This window comes from Balearica regulorum, chromosome 7 (genome assembly GCF_011004875.1).
Source record: "Balearica regulorum gibbericeps isolate bBalReg1 chromosome 7, bBalReg1.pri, whole genome shotgun sequence".
Classification (NCBI taxonomy): Eukaryota; Metazoa; Chordata; class Aves; order Gruiformes; family Gruidae; genus Balearica; species Balearica regulorum.
Window position 1 is genome coordinate 11,302,554 of NC_046190.1, and position 18,423 is coordinate 11,320,976.

The window sequence follows — 18,423 nt, forward strand, 5'->3', positions numbered from 1 at the left end:
CCAAAAGAAATAATTTTTGCAAAGAATTACCAAACAACTTTCTGTTTAGTAAATTTAAATGCAATGTGACCAACATAAGTCACAACAGCAATTATTCCTTCTTTTCACTATTTAACAAATCCCTAATCTGCTTTACACCTTACCAGACTTCCATAATACTATATAGTCTATAGTACAGTAATTTAGCTTGTTAAATCAAGGCATGATTCAGGATAGTGTCTTTATGGGGCATGTACATATATATGTACATCTTCTTATGTACATAGGCACAAGACACATACAAAATTGATATTTTGTCTATGGGCAAGCAATCAAGGTCATGATTTTCACCCCAAGTAAAGATTGTCACACTTTTCAATAACCCTTCTAAATTATTTCCCCCAGTATGGCAAGGGGGATAAAGATTTAATCCAAGTATCTGGGAATCACCTGTTTCTCCATCTCGTTTTCAAAGATGCCGTAAAGAATTTCTCCACCTTGTCTATGCTTTCACACATATATAGATACACATATACATATATGTATGGATGTCTACGTACACTTGTTAGGATGAAGTTCTTTGCATTCATACTTTAACTGATAGGCCAAAAAAAGTTCTTTAACATGTATAAGGCCAGCACGTGTGTCCAACTGAATGTCATCAGGATTAAATACAAATTAGAAACTGCAATCCAGCAACCTTGGAAACACAAAAGTCTGTTATGTCAGGAGGTAAGACTGTTTTGAATCATCAAAAGAGCTGGATTTATATGGATCTGTGCATAGACTTGGATATAAATCCATGTATGTACTTATATGGATTTATATGTATCTATTCCCAAGCCATGCCACACATTTAATACTTAAACTTTCGGATAATTTTAAATAACTTTTCAAATTCTTCTGAGTTAATTTCTCCTGTACCAGAACTTCTCTCACATTGCTTTTATTCAAATGTCTCCTGAGACACTGAAAAAATAAGCGTGCACCTCAGAATGTATAAAATTAAACTCCTAGAACAGGGCTCAGGATTATCTAGCGTTGCAACAACCATACTAGTACAAAGATAGTTTGAAAAAATATCCTGTTTTTAATATAGTAATGAATTAAAACATAGCTTTATTTATTCCTGTAAGTGTAATGAAAAGAATAGTTTGTTTTTAAGCGAGTGTAACAAGCACTATTTTTGTAGCCAACTTCTCCACAAAAATTTATGGGAGAGAGGGTCAGCTCCAATCATACAGTCATTAACCATGTACCTTAACAAGGTGAATAATCAACATATTTACAAACTAAACAAATTCAATCCCATCAACGCTTATAAAAGTGGGATCGAGGAGCAGACAGGGAATGAGACCAAGATGCTTGATAACACAAGGGGTCACCACATTTGTTTTAAGGAACCATATTAATCAAACCAGTTTCCCCTATTGACCTGAGGGCACAAATATGGATTTAGCAATATATTCAGAAGTTAGATTACAGTCTTGATACTAAGCATTTCAGCATCTTCATATTTTAACAGCTTAATGCCAAGAAAGATTAACTTCAGGCAGAACTGTAAGGAACTAGCCTTTCACAAACTAAAGTATAAACTGAAAAGCTACAGTAGATTTAAAAAAAAAAAGGGGGGGGGGGGAACAGAGTGTGTGAGAAAGAACAGAACATTACTTAGTAAAATCCAGTGACATCTACAATAGTTTTACAGCATGTTTAAGCCCTCTAAGGTTTTATATCTCCACCTGCCTTCCATTTAAACTTACTCCTTGTTAACGAAAAGACGTACGAGAAAACAGAATGCAAAAAGACCAAGGCAATACATCTAAGTAAGCATGCCTGAAAGCCAGAAATAATATTCCCCAAAGTTCTGCATGTGAAATAGGTTGATTTGATTTGGTTCAAAAGGTACAGTCCTCTAAGTCATACTACCCCAGCAGCAATTCCAATGAGTATAAACTGGACAGTTCTTGAGTAACCGTGGAATGCAACCGCCTTGAGTTCCTACCCTCCTGAAAAAGGACAACTGGCCCTGCAAGTGCAGCAATAGCGTAAATCTCCCTGAAGCATCTTCTGATCTTCTGCCTTTTAAACAACCAGGAAAGTCATGATAAAACTCAACGTCCACTACTTACAGTGTTTCTCCTTGAGCTACCAACATCTATGCACAAATGAAAAAGGTGCCTCTTTTTTAATCGATCGGTTTAATACTGAAACAGATAGGATGAAGTTAAAAAAGAATAATCAAGATACTGAACTGAATTTTTTGAAGCAAGTGCCCCAGCTGTGGGGAAAAGTGCATTTAGTTCAGCAGCAAAACAGCACAGTGTGAAGATATTGTGCTTGGACACAGAAGTTCCATAATGGAAGGAGGTACAAGGCAAGTCAAGATATAAAACCATAGTACATTGTTAACCAACCTTAAAACTTACATATATTGCAGTGTTTAAAAGTAAGACACATTCATTTATTGTACAAGGACTATAAGGAATCCTTAAAATTGCCTGTTGTAGTTTATGACTCAACATTGTAATAAAAATGTACATATATATTATTTCCTTGCCACTTAACTGTACTGTTAGACCTCATGGACTTGTTACTTCACAAAATGAAAACCGCTCTTCACTGAGTATACTCAACGTTTTACCAATCTGAAAAGGTTTACTTGTGCTAGAAAAGACCAACCGCAAAAGGCTCAGTTCAGATATGTTATGCCTGCAACTGATAACTCAGGGAAGCAAGACTTAAAGGAATTCAAGCTTTTTTTTTTTTCTCTTTTCTTTTTCTTTTGTTTTGACTGCATCCTTTTCACCTGCCAGTTGTTCTGATGAGTATAAGTTTTTAGTATACAAACCGGTTGATAAAAATTCATCAGCAGAGGCATATAAACTCTAGATATGATTGATTAAAACAGAGCAAATCAGAATAAAACAAAATCCAGTGATTTACTCTGACTGTAAACAATATAAAAACACCATTTGCTTCAAATCTCAAAATAAGTTAAAAGAAAATCCCAACCTCAGGACACATGACCCTTTCAGGTTTTGACACAAAAAAAAATAAAAAGGAGGGAGGAAAACAGAAAAGTTCATTATATAAAGGTTATACATTTCTCTTAACTGAAAGTAAATCTAAGCAAAACTATTTTTGTCCCTTAAATTTAAACTTTGAGTTCATTGGCAATTGCTTTAAATGAACTGGCATTTCCAGATTATTCAGACAACGTCCATCAAATTCAGCAAAGAAAACTTAGACAAGCATTTTTACAGAATAAAAAAAAATTCTAAATGGCTATGATTCCTCTATTAGCAGAAACACATAATGCAGTCTTAAATTTGCCTTTTTATATTATTTATATATTTTATATATATATATAATATAATATAAACCACATATATTATATTATATATACATATACAGACAATTACAACATTAATGCAGTTTGTATTTTGTACAGTGTATTGGACAATCCGATTAGCATCAGACCATGGCACGATATGGTCCCTGCATTTTTAGGAACTGAATGATGAAGGAGGGTCCTCCTGCAACAATCTGAGGTGGAAGGTGGCTGAGCGGGCAGTTCTCAATACTCATTATTGACAGTTTGCTGCAAAGAGCCAGCTCAAAGGGAAGGCTGTGTAGATTGGGGTTGTCATTCAAATACAGTTCTTCCAGGTTCTCCAGTGTACCTGATTAAAATAAAATAACACAAAGTAGTATTTTTTGATTCATGCAGTTTATAACTTTTAGACAGAAGCTCTAACTCCACTTCAAGATTCTTTCCACTGTAGAATCTAGAGTCAGTGACTCATTTTATCTATTCTCAAGCACCGGAACCTGAGCAAGAACCAATTTGCTTTAGTTTCCCTGTAAAAATATCCACTACTACATCTCCTTTCGATAACAACTGAATTGAGAATACACAGAATAAGAGAACTGAGAGGGACTTCACCATAACTGTTCAGGCAAGGGCTTTGCAATTGCAGGCAACATTGAATAGCTATCTAGTTAGAAGGGCCTAGAAAATATTTATACCATACAGTATGTATTATCTCTATAAAAATATCTATGCCATACCTTTTATTTAATTAGAACCCATACATTAAAGACCTGAAGCTGTAACTGTAATGCACCACAGGAGGAAAGACGGAGAGACCTCTGCACAGCAGTGAATTTATTAAATGGAACAAACCTGTGTGAAAAATTCCTCCTGAATTCAAATTTTACAACCTGCCTCTACTACAGATACTGCAGTATAGATTAACCAGAAGATGGAAAACAGGTTATTTTTTCTTTCTTAAGACTTCCACTTCTCCACAGCAATCAAACATCAAAATTAATCCATTAAACCTAAAAGACTATTTCATCTTTCACAAGAAAGAGCAGTAGCCAGGACTCAAGGGATGGAAAACCAGCAAAAAAGGAAAGGCTAAGTAATAATGGGAAATAGCTGTTAACTTTAGATGAAGCAGTCACATCTAAAAATAGTTAGCTATTCTCTCATCTGTTAAGACAACCAGCTTAACCAAATTGTACTCCTACAATAGTATTTCAAGTTTACTTACTTACTTCCAATTCCACAGCTCATTTCCATAGCATCCAAACTCTCTCCACTAACATATGAACTAAATTACAAAGCTCCAGATTTAGAGTGTTTTAGGCCCTTCTCACACTGAGGCACATACAAGATGAGCAGAAGCTGCAACAGCTCTTCACTAAAGATGCTGGGAGAGACAGACCATGTCCCAGCCTTCTCCATCTGCACATCATTGTTTCTAACCACCAGTGAATTTCCTTTCTGACACAGACCTCTCTCCAAGAATAGGTTTATGAATTTGAGTGACTGATAACACACAACTTGCAGAAGAATTTGGAGAGAACAGGAATCTCACTATTCCAGGTTAGTGTGCACTGGGCAGCTTTCTTCAGAAGAACTGAAAAGCTCTAGACCACTTGTTTCACTTCAGCAAGATAAAGATCATACCCTATAGTGCTGTTCCTGTGGCGCATGCTCACATCAGGTTGCATATATCTCGAAGTTTCACATGAATATTGTGGCCTCTACTTATAAGCACAGTAGATGCTTATCTTCTGTGTCAGTGACTGCTTTGGCTCAGGCAAACTGCATAAATCCAGAAAAAGGGATCTTACCAATTTCCTCAGGAAGGTGTGTGAGAAGATTCTCTCCAAGCCCAAGGTGCGTCAAATTGGTAAGGTGACCGATACCTCTGGGAAGGGTGGTCAACTGATTATTAGTCAGAACCAATTTCTAAGGGAAAAAAAACGTATTTTTTAAAATTAATGATATCTGCTTTGAATGACAGCAAGTAACAAGATATATAGATGATAAATTGATGGATTCTACTCTCCAACATTTGAACAAAAAAATTTCTACCCTTCAACAACATTTCAGATCTCTCATTATTGTTTCACCTGCAGATCCTTGAGGTAAGCTATTTCATTTGGCAAGGATTCCAGTTTGTTTTCCTCTAGATCTAGCTCTCGGAGTTTCCGTAGATTTCCAATTCCATGGGGAAGTTTCTTTAGTAGATTGTTTGACAATATAAGAACCTAAAAAAAACCCAAAACCAAATACACAGAATTTCAGCTACACAATTAGTAAATAACAATTAAGACAGGATCTTCTTATATTTCCAAATAATGAAGTCCAAGATTAGCCTACATTCAAATTATGGAAGCAAACTGAAAAGATTTAAAAAAAAAAAAAAAAATCAGTGATTAACACCACTTCTTTAAAGTCTTTAATGATGCAAATACATAGATTTATGACAGAATTTTTTTCAAATATTATTTTACATAATAATAAATGCAGAACAAACACAAAGAACACCTCATTTCTTCAAATGACCAAAGAAAAACAATTTCTTCCTGGACTTCCTTATCATTTTGTTATCCTTCCTTACAGCTACCTCATAACCATGTTTTACATTATTTGCTGTGCTTGCCAAGTCCTCTTTAAAGAGCTTAATCCTTTCTTTTCTCCCTGTGTCCCTTTGGTTACGAGCAGCACAAAGTAAACATGCAGATCAGAACACCTAAGCAGAACCCTGCAGAGATATACACTGGCTTTTCAACATGGTCTCTTGTCACACACCCACCCCTACTAGAGTCTTATCCTCTTGTTTTTCTCCTCCTTTCTAAGTTGAATTATAAATATCCAAGCTTCAAGAAAAGTATTCTTATTTGCAGCATCATTTAACAGATATTAATACCACAAGCAAGTTAACAGGCATTACACTAGTATACTATTTTTCCTGCGGAGAAGTCTGACAGTCCTTAGAAGTAATCAAGCCTCATAACAACACAGTGAGCAGTAAGGTAATTAATTACGGATTAAACAATTCTATTATCTAGTTATTTAACAAGGCACGTTGAAACACAAAGGATGTGAAAGAGCACGCACAGTGCCCCGCTAAGCCAGCCAAGGCTGCAAATGCCTGGCTTCTACCACTGCCAGCTCTCACCAGCTTCACGTACGTGGAGACAGTGAAGGCAGGAATAGAATAGAAAATAAAGCTAAAAATCAAAGTGAAAATCAAAATGAATAAAAGTCAACATCTGAGCATTAGCACAAGCAGTATTTTGGTGATCTTCCTTTATGCGCTACGATATACACAGAACAACGAGAATAGTAATGTTTTAATCACATATCAAGAAATAAAGGCAGGAACAGAAAATATTACCTACATGCAACACAGCTGACTTAGCACTGCTGTGGGAACCTTCACTTTTGTGTAAACACCACCCAAATAGTTCTTTGTATTTGATTCTTTAATTATAGAGAAAAATAGTGCTAATGGGTCTGCCGACCATGCAGCTGAGACCATGCAGCTCTTCAGCTTCGGCTGCAAGTCCAGTTGTTAGAGGTTACTAACTTCCCAATCACATCGTTCACAGCCTTAACTTAAAGGGGACAGGGCCACTAAATAGCTATTACTCTGCCATATCATTTTTGCCCCAAACTACAGGTATTATTAATTACTGAGAGCAGCGGTCACACTGGAAATCTGCAATTTCAAATATGCAATTTGCTGCTGTACTTTAACAGATTTTTCCCAGCAACTCACAAAGGCTACGAAGTCCCCTCAACTGCCAGAACAAGCACCTCTATCTTTATGTCCCTCCAGGGCAATTACATTTATCTCTGCTGATGGTACCTTCCTGGGAAACAGGGCTAGGGGACACAAAGGTTTAGTTCATGGTTTCAACCTGTAAGTTCTTCCCCCTCAAAGGCTGAGAACTCCCACCAGGCTGCCTGCGACATTTACAGTGCTACATTCATTCAATTCATCTCTGGCTGTAGACCATTCTCATTACATTTTTCTGATCCTTGCTGTTTCCATGCTGGTCTCTCCAGGAATTGAACTGAGTTTGGTGCCATTTCATTTACAACTGTAACTTTCTGTTGAGAAAAATTTTCTTTCTACACAGTTAAAAATATATATGTAGTTAACAGACACTCATCTGGAGCCTAAAGAACAACATTTAAAAAGCTGTTGAAAACAAGCATGAACAGATGCAACACATCTATTTAAATAGCATACACACACATATTTATTTGGCTTTATTCAACCCAAAAGTAATATTACTTAAACCTGAAGTAGAGAATGCCTGTTTGTAGGGATTCACTTAGTTCATTTATACTCTTCTCACCTCAAGAGAAACAAGGCCAGATACATCCTCAGGGATTTTTGTGAGCTGATTAGTCGCTAAGTTCAGTTCTACCATACTAGTCCAAGTCCCGAAGTCCAAGGGAAGAGAGGTCAGCTGATTGTCCTGTGATTTAACATATCAAACATTTAGGGTCTGCACTTGCAAGAAGTTGGCAAGGCATCTGAGAGATTAAACAAACTGCTTACAAAATACTTCATAACAAAATAGTAGATAATTAAATCAGAAGAATAAAATGTTGATAACTGGCCAAATTTTTTTTTTTTTTTTTAAATTCCCCAAAGCATAATAAGCAGCCCCAACCTAGAGTTACAGAATTGACTCTGTGTTACTAATATGAACTGAAGTGGAAAAATTAGAAGTCCTTAATTCTTAAGATTTCATACGTCGCCGTAGTTAAAACATTTTTTGTCCTTTCTTCACTTAATACAATGGAGGAGGGCAGGAAGAACAAAAAAAAAAAACAAAACAAAAAAAAAAAATCACCATAGCTTACAAAGGTGCAATCAGCCACACTGGAATTCTAAAAATATATGGAGTTTGCTACAAAAAAGAAAATACAAAACAAAAAGCTCCAACCTCTCCTCTCCCAACCAGTAAAAAAGGTGACGTAGTTATAAAACAACATAAGCAAAGCCATTACTCAAGATTCTGGCTTCTTGGCTTAGCTGGGACACAGGGAACAGACAGAAATGCTTCATAGCTCAAAGTCTGAAAACAACAGGTACACATGGTTTAGGGGAGGAGAAAACAAACCAAAAAAAAAACCCCCAAAACCAAACACAAACCAGAAAAAGGGGGGAAAAAAACCAAACCACCAAACATACCACAAAGTAAATATACCTTAATGGCTCAGAGTAACAGCAGCTGAAATTAATCTGAACATTTTACTGCTCAAAATGTTGCTACAAAATTTGATCTAGCCCAGACACTGCAAAAATGTAAAAAAGCCTAAAAAACCCAAAAACAAACAAACCAACCAACCCACAAAAAAAAAAAAATAATCCCCACAAGTCATACAAAGTCCTGGTAAACATGCAAAGTTACAAATGGGTACGTGATAAAAAATGGTCTTAATGCAAATTGAGAAACCATTTGTGCCAAAAGATATTCTAAAACAGTGGCTGAGCATAGCTATTGCCTAAACATTTTTTTTAAATAATTTAAGAACTTGAAACAAACCCAGTCATAGAAAAATGTCACCTCTCTTCCCTAGTTCTCTTCATGCTAAGTGTACATAGCACAGACATAAAGGCTCTTTTTCTGTGTGCTCTAGAACTACTGCCAAAAGTCTCCAAACTTAAATTTTGAAAGAATATATTAAAAAAAAGATTTTCTACATAATTTTGTTTTTAATCTAAAGTGTAACAGTAGAGGGGGGAAGAAATAAGGTACTCTACCTGCTCATGTCTCATTTGAAAACTCGAGAACTTTGCAACCAACTTTCTTGTTTTCATTGTTCAAACTCGAGCAAATGTGATAAAAGTTTAACTAACAAAAATAAAGACAACCCAATAACATCTTGATAGTACATTTTTAAACTAATACAGAATTGTTTCTGTATGTAAGAGCAGCAGCATCCGCTTCAGCGTGATAAATTCATGCCTTATATCATTAAGTTTGCCAGAATTCATGGAGCAGCAAACAGTGCTCCTCATTGATTTTACACACAGTAGCATGTTTCTGTGCCTCACCTTCATGTTCAGCTTACTTAATACTTTAGCTCTAGAGAAAATTCCAAAGGGGATTTTATTGATGCGGTTGTGCTCCATATTGAGAGAGTAGATTGTGGAGAACTGGGACGGGCCACCCACGGGATAGGACTGGAAGCAGTTCCTGGCCAGTGTTAAACTAGTCAGTTTGACAAGGCTGGATAAAAGACCCTGTAGAGAGAAGAAAACCACCCAGGAACTTAGGACAGATTTATTTGAATACATCTCCTTTCCCTCATGGGTCTAATTAGAAATGTTTTACACCCCTCAAGTCCATCCCCTGAATAAGTGTTGCAACACACAAACCAGTGTTAAATTTGATAAAACTTCCATCGGCAACAATCTCTGCTCACAGGCGTCAGCCTTTACCTTATTTCCCCCTTTCTCCTTACATCCTACCAGATACAAAACACCCCAAACATATCATACTTAAAAGCAGAAATTTACGAAGTTTTGTCACACTTTTCTCCTCCAAAAGGTATTTTTTTAACAACACATTGCTATGGCTTGGGCAACTCTGAAGAGCGCAGGGGCAGCGGCTGGCAGGCGCAGTCAGCAGCATGTCCATCCTGCAGAGCGGTCCCGGCTTTGGCCAACGCCACCCAACTGCAGCTCAACCAATTTGGACGCCTGCTCACATTTGAGAGTGGAGCCCAAAGAACTATCAACTGCATGCACCATTTTTTCAAACTGGGGTTTGATACTTCCAATACAAAGTTTTGTTAATATAATAAAAATCCATAAGGTGAAGCTTCCTTTTAGGCTGTAACAATTTCAGATAACCAGGCAGGACAGAGAAAAAGAGTGGGAAGGCAAGGTTTTGGAAGTCCCATTTTTTGTCCTCTTTTCAAAATATTCCGAAATAGTTAATATTCCACTTCCCCCCCCCCCCCCTTAAGAAATAAAAATCAAGAAGCCTGGAGTTAAACTGGATAGCAATGGTTGCCCATTGAATCCAAAGTCTCATTTCACTTTGCAATCTAATTAGGTTCTACAATCTCAGCAGCACGGATCTCGGTGTTTATCTGTTAGTTACGTGCCCAGCACGTTGCTGGAACTGTGGGGATGAATAATGAGATCTAAATTACTGCTGAAGTGTCACCTTTGCTTATTACTATGCCAACTTGAATTCAGCCCTATTTGCTTAAGTATTACAGAAATTGGAGATTTATGCGTGGCATTACATACCATAAATAATGCAACATCTCCAATCAGGAATGAGCGGTAAGAAGATAATGATTCCAACTATATTCCTAATGTCAGTACTTCTGGATTGCAATTTCAGTGCTGCACTCACTGTAAAAGCTTTAAGAACATTACTCTGCTCTTTCACCAGGAAAGCTTTGGCTACTTTTCTAAATAGTTTATTACCATTATTGTAAATAAAACAGGATTAAAAAGGAACTTTTCTACATGTCATGGCTAAAACTTTAAGCACTGAAATACAGTTCTGGGGACATCTTGGCAAATATCAGTGAAGCAATTTTCCCCCTGAAAATAAAATAATGGATCTTCAAATCGGTATTAATCTAACCTAATTATTAACTAGTATAATCTTTGCTTAGGAAATACTGCTTCTAGCTATACTTTAATTAACGGATATTCTTTGTCCTAAGGTTAGGCAGTCCCTGAGCTCTGTTACAAACACACTTTTATTGCTTCAAATGGATCTTGGCATTTCAAAAAGCCATTTTTGAAGTCTGCTTCCATACAAAAAAAATATTAAAAATATGTTAGCTAACACACTCTAATAGCCTAGAGTAATTAAACACATTTGAAGGGAAGCAAGAGAGCTTTGGCAGTACAAAGAGAACAATGCTCTTATATCTATGAGAGCTGTGACAGTGCTGCCTTCTCCCAGCCCATCCTTTTAAGATAAAATATTTATTAGGCATTGTGTCAGCAGCTTCAGCTATGCTTTGAAATTCAGAAGTTTCTTCTACAAATACTGTTCTTTGTTTTATAGCACAGAATGTTTTACTTTAAACAGATTACAGTATAAACTATAAATTTCTGCAAGGTAGCAGCTTAAGTGTTAACATACTGTTGGCAAATATACGTGAAGAAGGCAGCACAGTTGCAAAGAGTTTTGTTTTATGACTGAACATATTTTAAAGCAAGTAATAATCCCTCACATTAGCTTTTTGTAATTATACCGTAGTTGCTTTTATAATATGTTTGGGTGGGGTGGGCTAGCTTAGCTCTCATCTTAAAAGCAGCCTGGTGGCTTTCAGTCAGCAGCATTTTCTTAAATGATAGTTTTACCCAAACATTTATTAATTTCTCTGTTTTCAGTCTATCATTGCCAAGTTTAGAAATTTATCTGAAGGACAGTAGTTACTTACTGCACTTTGTTACTATGAATGCTTTGCCTAACTCCAAATGCATTGTGGTTTTTTCTTCTTTTTTTTCTTCTATGTTTAGTTTCCTATATAACTCTTTGGATACATTTGGAATTCTTTTATACTAATATATTTTAAATTATTCTTTTTTTAACAACTTAGGAAAGCGGTTTGGACCGTCATTAAAACAGAACAGAATAAAACTCTATGTTGTGTCCTGAAGCCTTCTTCTCCAAACAGTTCTAAAGCGATAGAAGAAATGTCCAAAATAAGAATCAGTAACATCAGATATTTTTCTGTCATCTGAGCAATTCTGCCCAGGCACTAATGCTTCAAATCAAACATTTTCTCTAGCTGTTTACTAGCACCAGAAGTATGCAGTACGCACCCGAGCATCTCACACTCTGCTACCTTGATAAATCAGTCTCAAGAAACTAAGAAAAGGAAAATCAGGATGAAAGGTATAGCCAACAGTTGAAATAATTTCAAAGTCTGCAGACATCAAAGCTGTATTTAAAAAGTAATTAACTACTGCAGCTATCCAGGATGGTGAAACTGGGCTCCACAGAGGCACCTTTCAGAGAACTCCAGGGAAGAAGTACAGAAGAACATACAGATGCGTGAGTTACTAGGACTTTCTGCTTCTCCACCCCAGAGGTAGCAAAGCATTCTGTTCAGGGAACGCGTTACTTGATGAGACTGACAAGGTGGCTCCAGAACTTCTAACTATGGACATTTTACGTGGTCCTGCACTAAGCTTTAAGCAAGAGAGATCAAGGTAAGGCAATCAAGTGCAGCAACTCTGAAAAGCAAGAAAAGGGATTTCTCTTCCTCCTTCTCTCAGGATCCTCAGTCAGTCACTGGATATTGGAAAATTATGCAAATTTTTATTTTCCATAACTGACAGAAGGTGTGTCAAGGAGTTACCAGATGACAACTCATTGGTGTCAACAGCACACTTTTCCACGTTAAAACAAGAATGTGGAGGCCAAGTAGCTGTGACAAGCTTTACCCACTCACTTAAAGGTCATTCTTGCGTCAATTAGATGGGTAAGAGATATCCCATTTTTCATTTTTCTACTTCTTCCCTACCTCCATGAAACAGAAACACTGAGAAGCTCTTATGTAGCTTGAATGGTGGGAACCTGGACTCCTTATTTAAGATTTTCTAAAGAGACAGGACAACAAACACAATCACATGAATTGGTCCCGCTTTTGACTGAAGTTGTATGACATCAGTTCTTTTATACTAGTTAGACACACCTGATATGTACAGAATTGCAATATTTCACACACATGTAGATTAAAACAAAGGGTGTTCCTCAGAGCTGTGATGCAAGATGAAGTAATTTCATATGTTCCAATCGCTCTACAAAACAACAACATTCCCTCCCAAATCCACTCCCTCTAATTCTCACCTCTGGTAAAGTAGAAATGTTGTTGTTCTCCAGGTTCAGTTCATCAAGTTCACTGCATTTTGCTAAAGACTTCGGAATTGCTGACAGCCTATTGTACCTCAGGCCAAGACGACTTAGACTGGACAGATTTCCTACAGGTAAGAAACAGTTATTAATATATCGTTAGATTAATGCAAAGGCATAGAACAAGGTTTGACTTCTGATTCTTCTGTTGTCTCACACTCTACACTTCAAACTTTTCATGCCAGGAAATGGAGCTATCATCCCAAAACAGGAGATTCACCAATTACAGTGCTTTCCAATGCTGACGTCGACCATTCAGTAGAAGTACACTGTCCATTTTACATATTCTTCTAAAGTTCTGCATGATACCGTAAGCAAGCAAGGCCTATGTCCTATTGTAGCAGTCCTTCTATCCTGACCTTTCTACCAACAAACAACTCTATCATTTACCAGATGTCCCCAAAATGACTTTTTTAAAATTGCAGATAGCATCATTAACGCCATGACACATGTTACCAGAACTTGGGCATACATCACACAGCTCAAGTCCTGGCGAAACAATTTCCTCTACAGGGAAAAAAAGCCACCATCCGTTACCACACTCCAAAAGCAACAAAGTCCTTAAACAGTGATAGGGGAAAAAAAGCAAGCTTCCAACTTTTCTGGATGATATTGAAGGAAAAGTCTGGAGGAAGTCCACAAAAATGTGGACAACAGTGCATGTAAAAATCTTACTGAATATTGCCAAGCCAACAGTCCTGGTTGATATGTATTTCTATCAGGAAAGAAATTCTTGAGAAGCTTGCAACTTGAAAATTTCCCATCTGAAGCTCCCTTTAGCTCCAACCTTCACCATCTAACAAGTACTCAAGACCAAAATCAACTGCTTAAGGATGTCTTTGAACTATACAGTGCTGGGGCTCTCCGACATGTAGTAAGACCTTGAACTTCACTGAAAAGTCAACTGGCAAATAGTACGAAGAAAAGCGTCTGACTCATCCCTATGATCAGCAAACGCGTCTGTGCACATGCGTACATTGCACCAGTGGAGCTTGTGAACAGATTCACACAATCAATCAGTTCCTTGCAAAACATCTGCTATTTTACACTCATTTTTACAGCCACTCATGGCACAAGACATTTGTTCTGCAAATTGAACTACCAGAAAGACATATTAGAAAAGAAATGTCAGATTTAACAAACGGCAGCAAGAATAACCAGAAATAATTTAAAAAGATGAAGGGAGCGTAATACGTATAACTACTCATTAAATGAAGGTTATATTAATGTCTATGCATACCTACTTATACAAAGGTTACTGGAACACAGCAAAGGAAGAAACAAATGTAGTGTATGAAACATGCTTGGAAGCAAAGGATGAAACAAAATAAAAAGAAACGGAGAATGAAAATTAATACAAATGCTACAACAGGATCTGCTAGCCAGAGGAATAGTCTCAACAAAGCAAGTGGCAAAATACCTCTTTCTTGAACTTGGTCAAAATAAATTGTAAGAACTTGGTCAAAATATACTGTAAGAATGATCCTACATCACCGAGTAGCTGGGAATGTAGCTAATAAAAACTAGAAATTGGGAATGCTGTATGATTCACTGTAGTTACTAAAATGGAGATACACGAGAGCAGTGAAAGTAAAAAAAAAAACCCAACACACACACACACATCCCCCCAAAAAAACCAAACCAAACCACCTCACAGAGAAACTTACATAGAAAAAAATTATCCAGGTCTTTAAAATCAAGAAAGAAAAGAGGATGAATTTTCAGTGCATATCTGATATTTAGCTAACAAGCTTAGCAACAAATTTCACTTAGTATTGTCAAAAACGAAACAAAAGTTAAAACAAGAGGTAGTCACTCGGAGCTGCTTAACTAGTAGCATCTCCCATTGGGATTTTTATTTATACTTTTTAAATGCTTTCTTTCTGAGCAAGTATACATTTAGCATTTGCAGAAGCAGCAAAGAAAGCATTTAAAATCGAGGGCTATCAATATTCCTCGCCAGTGCACAAACTTTCATCTTTTGAGGTTAATTATTGTCTTTAGTGCATATGTGCACTATAGGATTTAAGACCTCTTTTGAACCTACAATCCACTAGTGTAAAGATGCACATTGGTACATCATGTAGCTATTTCAAGTTATATTTGGCAAGATGTGGCATTGCTGGCCGTATAGGAAACTGGCCTCACTTCACACGATAGCCATCCTATTGCAAGGCACCAAGATTGTTAGGATTTGCCATTCTAGGGATGAACAAAGCATATCCCAATTGTGTTTCTCTGAATTGTTATTTAATGCTTTACAAACAAAACGAATGACACACTTTACACAAAATAAGGTATCAATCTCCTGTTCTTTTTCACTACTTAAACCTTGAGCTAGATGCTGATCTGGATTTTTCAGGCAAAGAGGACAAACGGGGAACGGCTCTAGCAGACAGCATGATGCCAACTGTTGCTTAGCAATACAACGCTACTATGCCAATTCCCAGATTGTGAGCACAGGTTGTATGTATATGGCTCTCTTCCTACCAGCAACATGGCATTTCAGAAAAACGAAACAAGGCAGCCATTAGAGAGAGTCAAACTGTACCATAATTTTCCAGGAGCGAATGACACACGTTGGCTATCCTCATGGCATTATCAGAAAGGAGGCATAAATAGCAGCTCCCAGTAATTTTTTCTTATCATAAGCAGCATTTTTCAATAGAACTTTATCACTGTTTCTCTACTAGTTATCTTTCTCCTCCATGGGGAAGGCATGCAAAGGCATAATAGAAGACACATCCTGCATATACCACATTCCCTGAGAGTGCTTTTACATACCACAGCACTAAATAGAGTTATTCCTGAGAACTGCCGTAAAAGCAGCATCATTTCAGCTGGAGCTTCACCAGCAGCACCTCTCCCACTGCTCCTGGAAAGGCTGTCCTGCACCCAGCTGATGCAGGCGTATGGGCCACCTTCTCATTTCAAGCCAGTATTTATTTATAGCCAATTTATTGCCATTTAGTCTCGTGTCAACAAGACTCATATCTTTTCATCCTCATCACAGTTCATATTCACACTTCATTGTGAATGTATCACAGTGAAAAAGCCTTATTAGGTTTTATCTTCACATGCTGGAGAAGCCAGATCTTGGTCTCCTCTTCACAAAATAGGGTGATCCTTATAGCTCTTCCCGCTGCTTACTGGGTTTGTCTTTTAAAACTCTGGGCATTGCTTTAAAATTAGGAGGGTCGGATTTAGTGGCCAGTACAATGATGTTAATATTTTCTTCCATGGTCCATGGGGCCAGCCGCTGGGCAGCTGGCTAACATTCTCAGGCCACCTCACTGGCTCTGACCACCAAGTGACCAACTCTGGTTTATAACAGGAATTGTTAACAGTTGCTAAACAGCAGAACTTGTGCATTGCACAAACAAAAATGATCCCACTTACAACTCCCTGAGTTCAGGTTTGCCCAGCTGATACTCATATTCTGAGTCACTTTACAGTGTGTGCACCCATCTCCATCTTCTCCAGTTCAGTTACTGGTTTCTGAGATGGTACCATAATAGGTACACCGCTGATGTGGTTAAGTCTAAGAAATAAGGCGAGGAAGGTAACAACTGGTCACGATCAACTCAGTCATCAGGATCATTTGCGGTTGTACTTTTCTGTACTGAAACCATACCTCAGCGGTTCTTCTAAAACAGCCCCTCGCAGGTAGAGTTACTTAGAAAATACAGCACTAGATGCTCATGAACATGACAGTTTGATAACCACAACTGACGAGCAGATACTAGCAGGCAAAACAACAAGCAAAACCCCTTCCAACTTGTTTTCTTGGGAGCCCATTACAAAAACCCTTGTAAACTCAACTGCCCTGTGTGTTAGTACTTCTAAAACAATACTGAAGCCTGACTAAACCCTAAACTTAAGCCAGACCTAAGAAAGTCAATGCAAAATTGATTCAGTTCAACTTCTGGCATGAACAGTCGCTCTTGGGAATCAGACTTCACACAGTCACCTTGTTTCAGGTTCATTTTCTCACCAGCAAATCATACTAACGCCCACCAGTGTGCTCTACGTTGCCCAGCTCTCAGGTTTGAAGCAATGTACATGCAGAATTCGTAACATCATCACTGGAGTGACTGCATGTCTCTCTCAGGGTTAGATGTTTAATTTACACAGAAAATAATTAAAAATTACTTGGAAGCATGCAAATCCAGAAACATTAAATTAAACTCTGTTACAATAAAAGGGACTCAAAATAGATGGTTTAAATTAAATTCTTTATTAAAGGTACCTCAAAAATATTAGTCAAAGAAAAAATAGGTACTTGCTACTCCCAAAATGAAGCGAAGACTGGAAATAAAGCAGAAAACCATGCTTACAAAAATCACACTTTTTAGAAAGACCATCTGAAGTGGTTCTCCAAGTAGGAAGGAACAATACATCTCTTTCTTGAGTAATTCAAAATCAGGAGAAACAGGATTTGATATGTTGAATAATAGAAAGACATCCAAATTCCTAATTCAAAGTCCTATCAGTGCTTTCTAAAAGGAGTGACAAATGTTCACTTCTTCTGAGACTTATCACACTTCTTGCTTTCCCTCCCTTACTTTAAATAATCCTTTAAATTCCCTGTCCTTAGATGAAGGGTCATTACTTAGTGAGAAATATTACTGCATCATTACTAAAAGATGGAATAATTAGTCTGTTTCATATAACTTAGTTCATGAAGCTAGTTTGCTATCAGGATCAGTTGCTTTCTCCTAAATAAAGCAGAAGCATCAGATCAATTTAAAATTTCTTCACTAGAGAAACTCTTCCGCAGATAATGTTTAACACACAAATTGGACTTACAAGAGCTGTGCACATCAAAAACCCATGAGATTGTAATCAAAAGTATACATGAACCTCAACACACAATAGATAATTGCAACAACTTGCTACAAACATCATGGCACTATGAAGTATTTCTGACGGTCTGACCTCTACAAATATTTTTAGATTTTGATTTGACTGAACTTTGCACACAATGAGTAGCCACCTATTAAAGAACACATTTTATATTACCACACATTTCATAGAGTACAGTTCTCTTGATTTACTAAGGGATCTTCTTCTAAGAAAGATAAATTGCTGGTTTGCATACAAAAAGTACCAGATGTCATTTTTAACAAATAGAAATCAAGAGGTACATCCAAAATGAATAAAAAAGTTTAAAAAAAAAAATTCAAACTTGATGTGACTTAAAAAAACCATAGATGAATT

At 37.1% G+C, this 18,423-nt stretch overlaps 1 protein-coding gene across 3 annotated transcripts in view; it reads right to left on the reverse strand.

The window, feature by feature from the left end:
• Positions 1 to 1,049: 1,049 nt before the first annotated feature.
• Positions 1,050 to 18,423, reverse strand: part of SHOC2 (SHOC2 leucine rich repeat scaffold protein) — a 67,265-nt gene continuing 49,891 nt past the window's right edge. For all 3 annotated transcript variants that reach the window (XM_075757924.1, XM_075757923.1, XM_075757925.1), the window contains exons 4-9: positions 13,141 to 13,271; positions 9,363 to 9,551; positions 7,651 to 7,773; positions 5,410 to 5,547; positions 5,128 to 5,245; positions 1,050 to 3,665 (exon numbers count right to left, since the gene is read on the reverse strand). In XM_075757924.1, the coding sequence (XP_075614039.1) occupies positions 3,457 to 3,665; positions 5,128 to 5,245; positions 5,410 to 5,547; positions 7,651 to 7,773; positions 9,363 to 9,551; positions 13,141 to 13,271 (908 nt within the window). In that variant the 3' untranslated portion in view covers positions 1,050 to 3,456. The remainder of the gene's footprint in view (positions 3,666 to 5,127; positions 5,246 to 5,409; positions 5,548 to 7,650; positions 7,774 to 9,362; positions 9,552 to 13,140; positions 13,272 to 18,423) is intronic.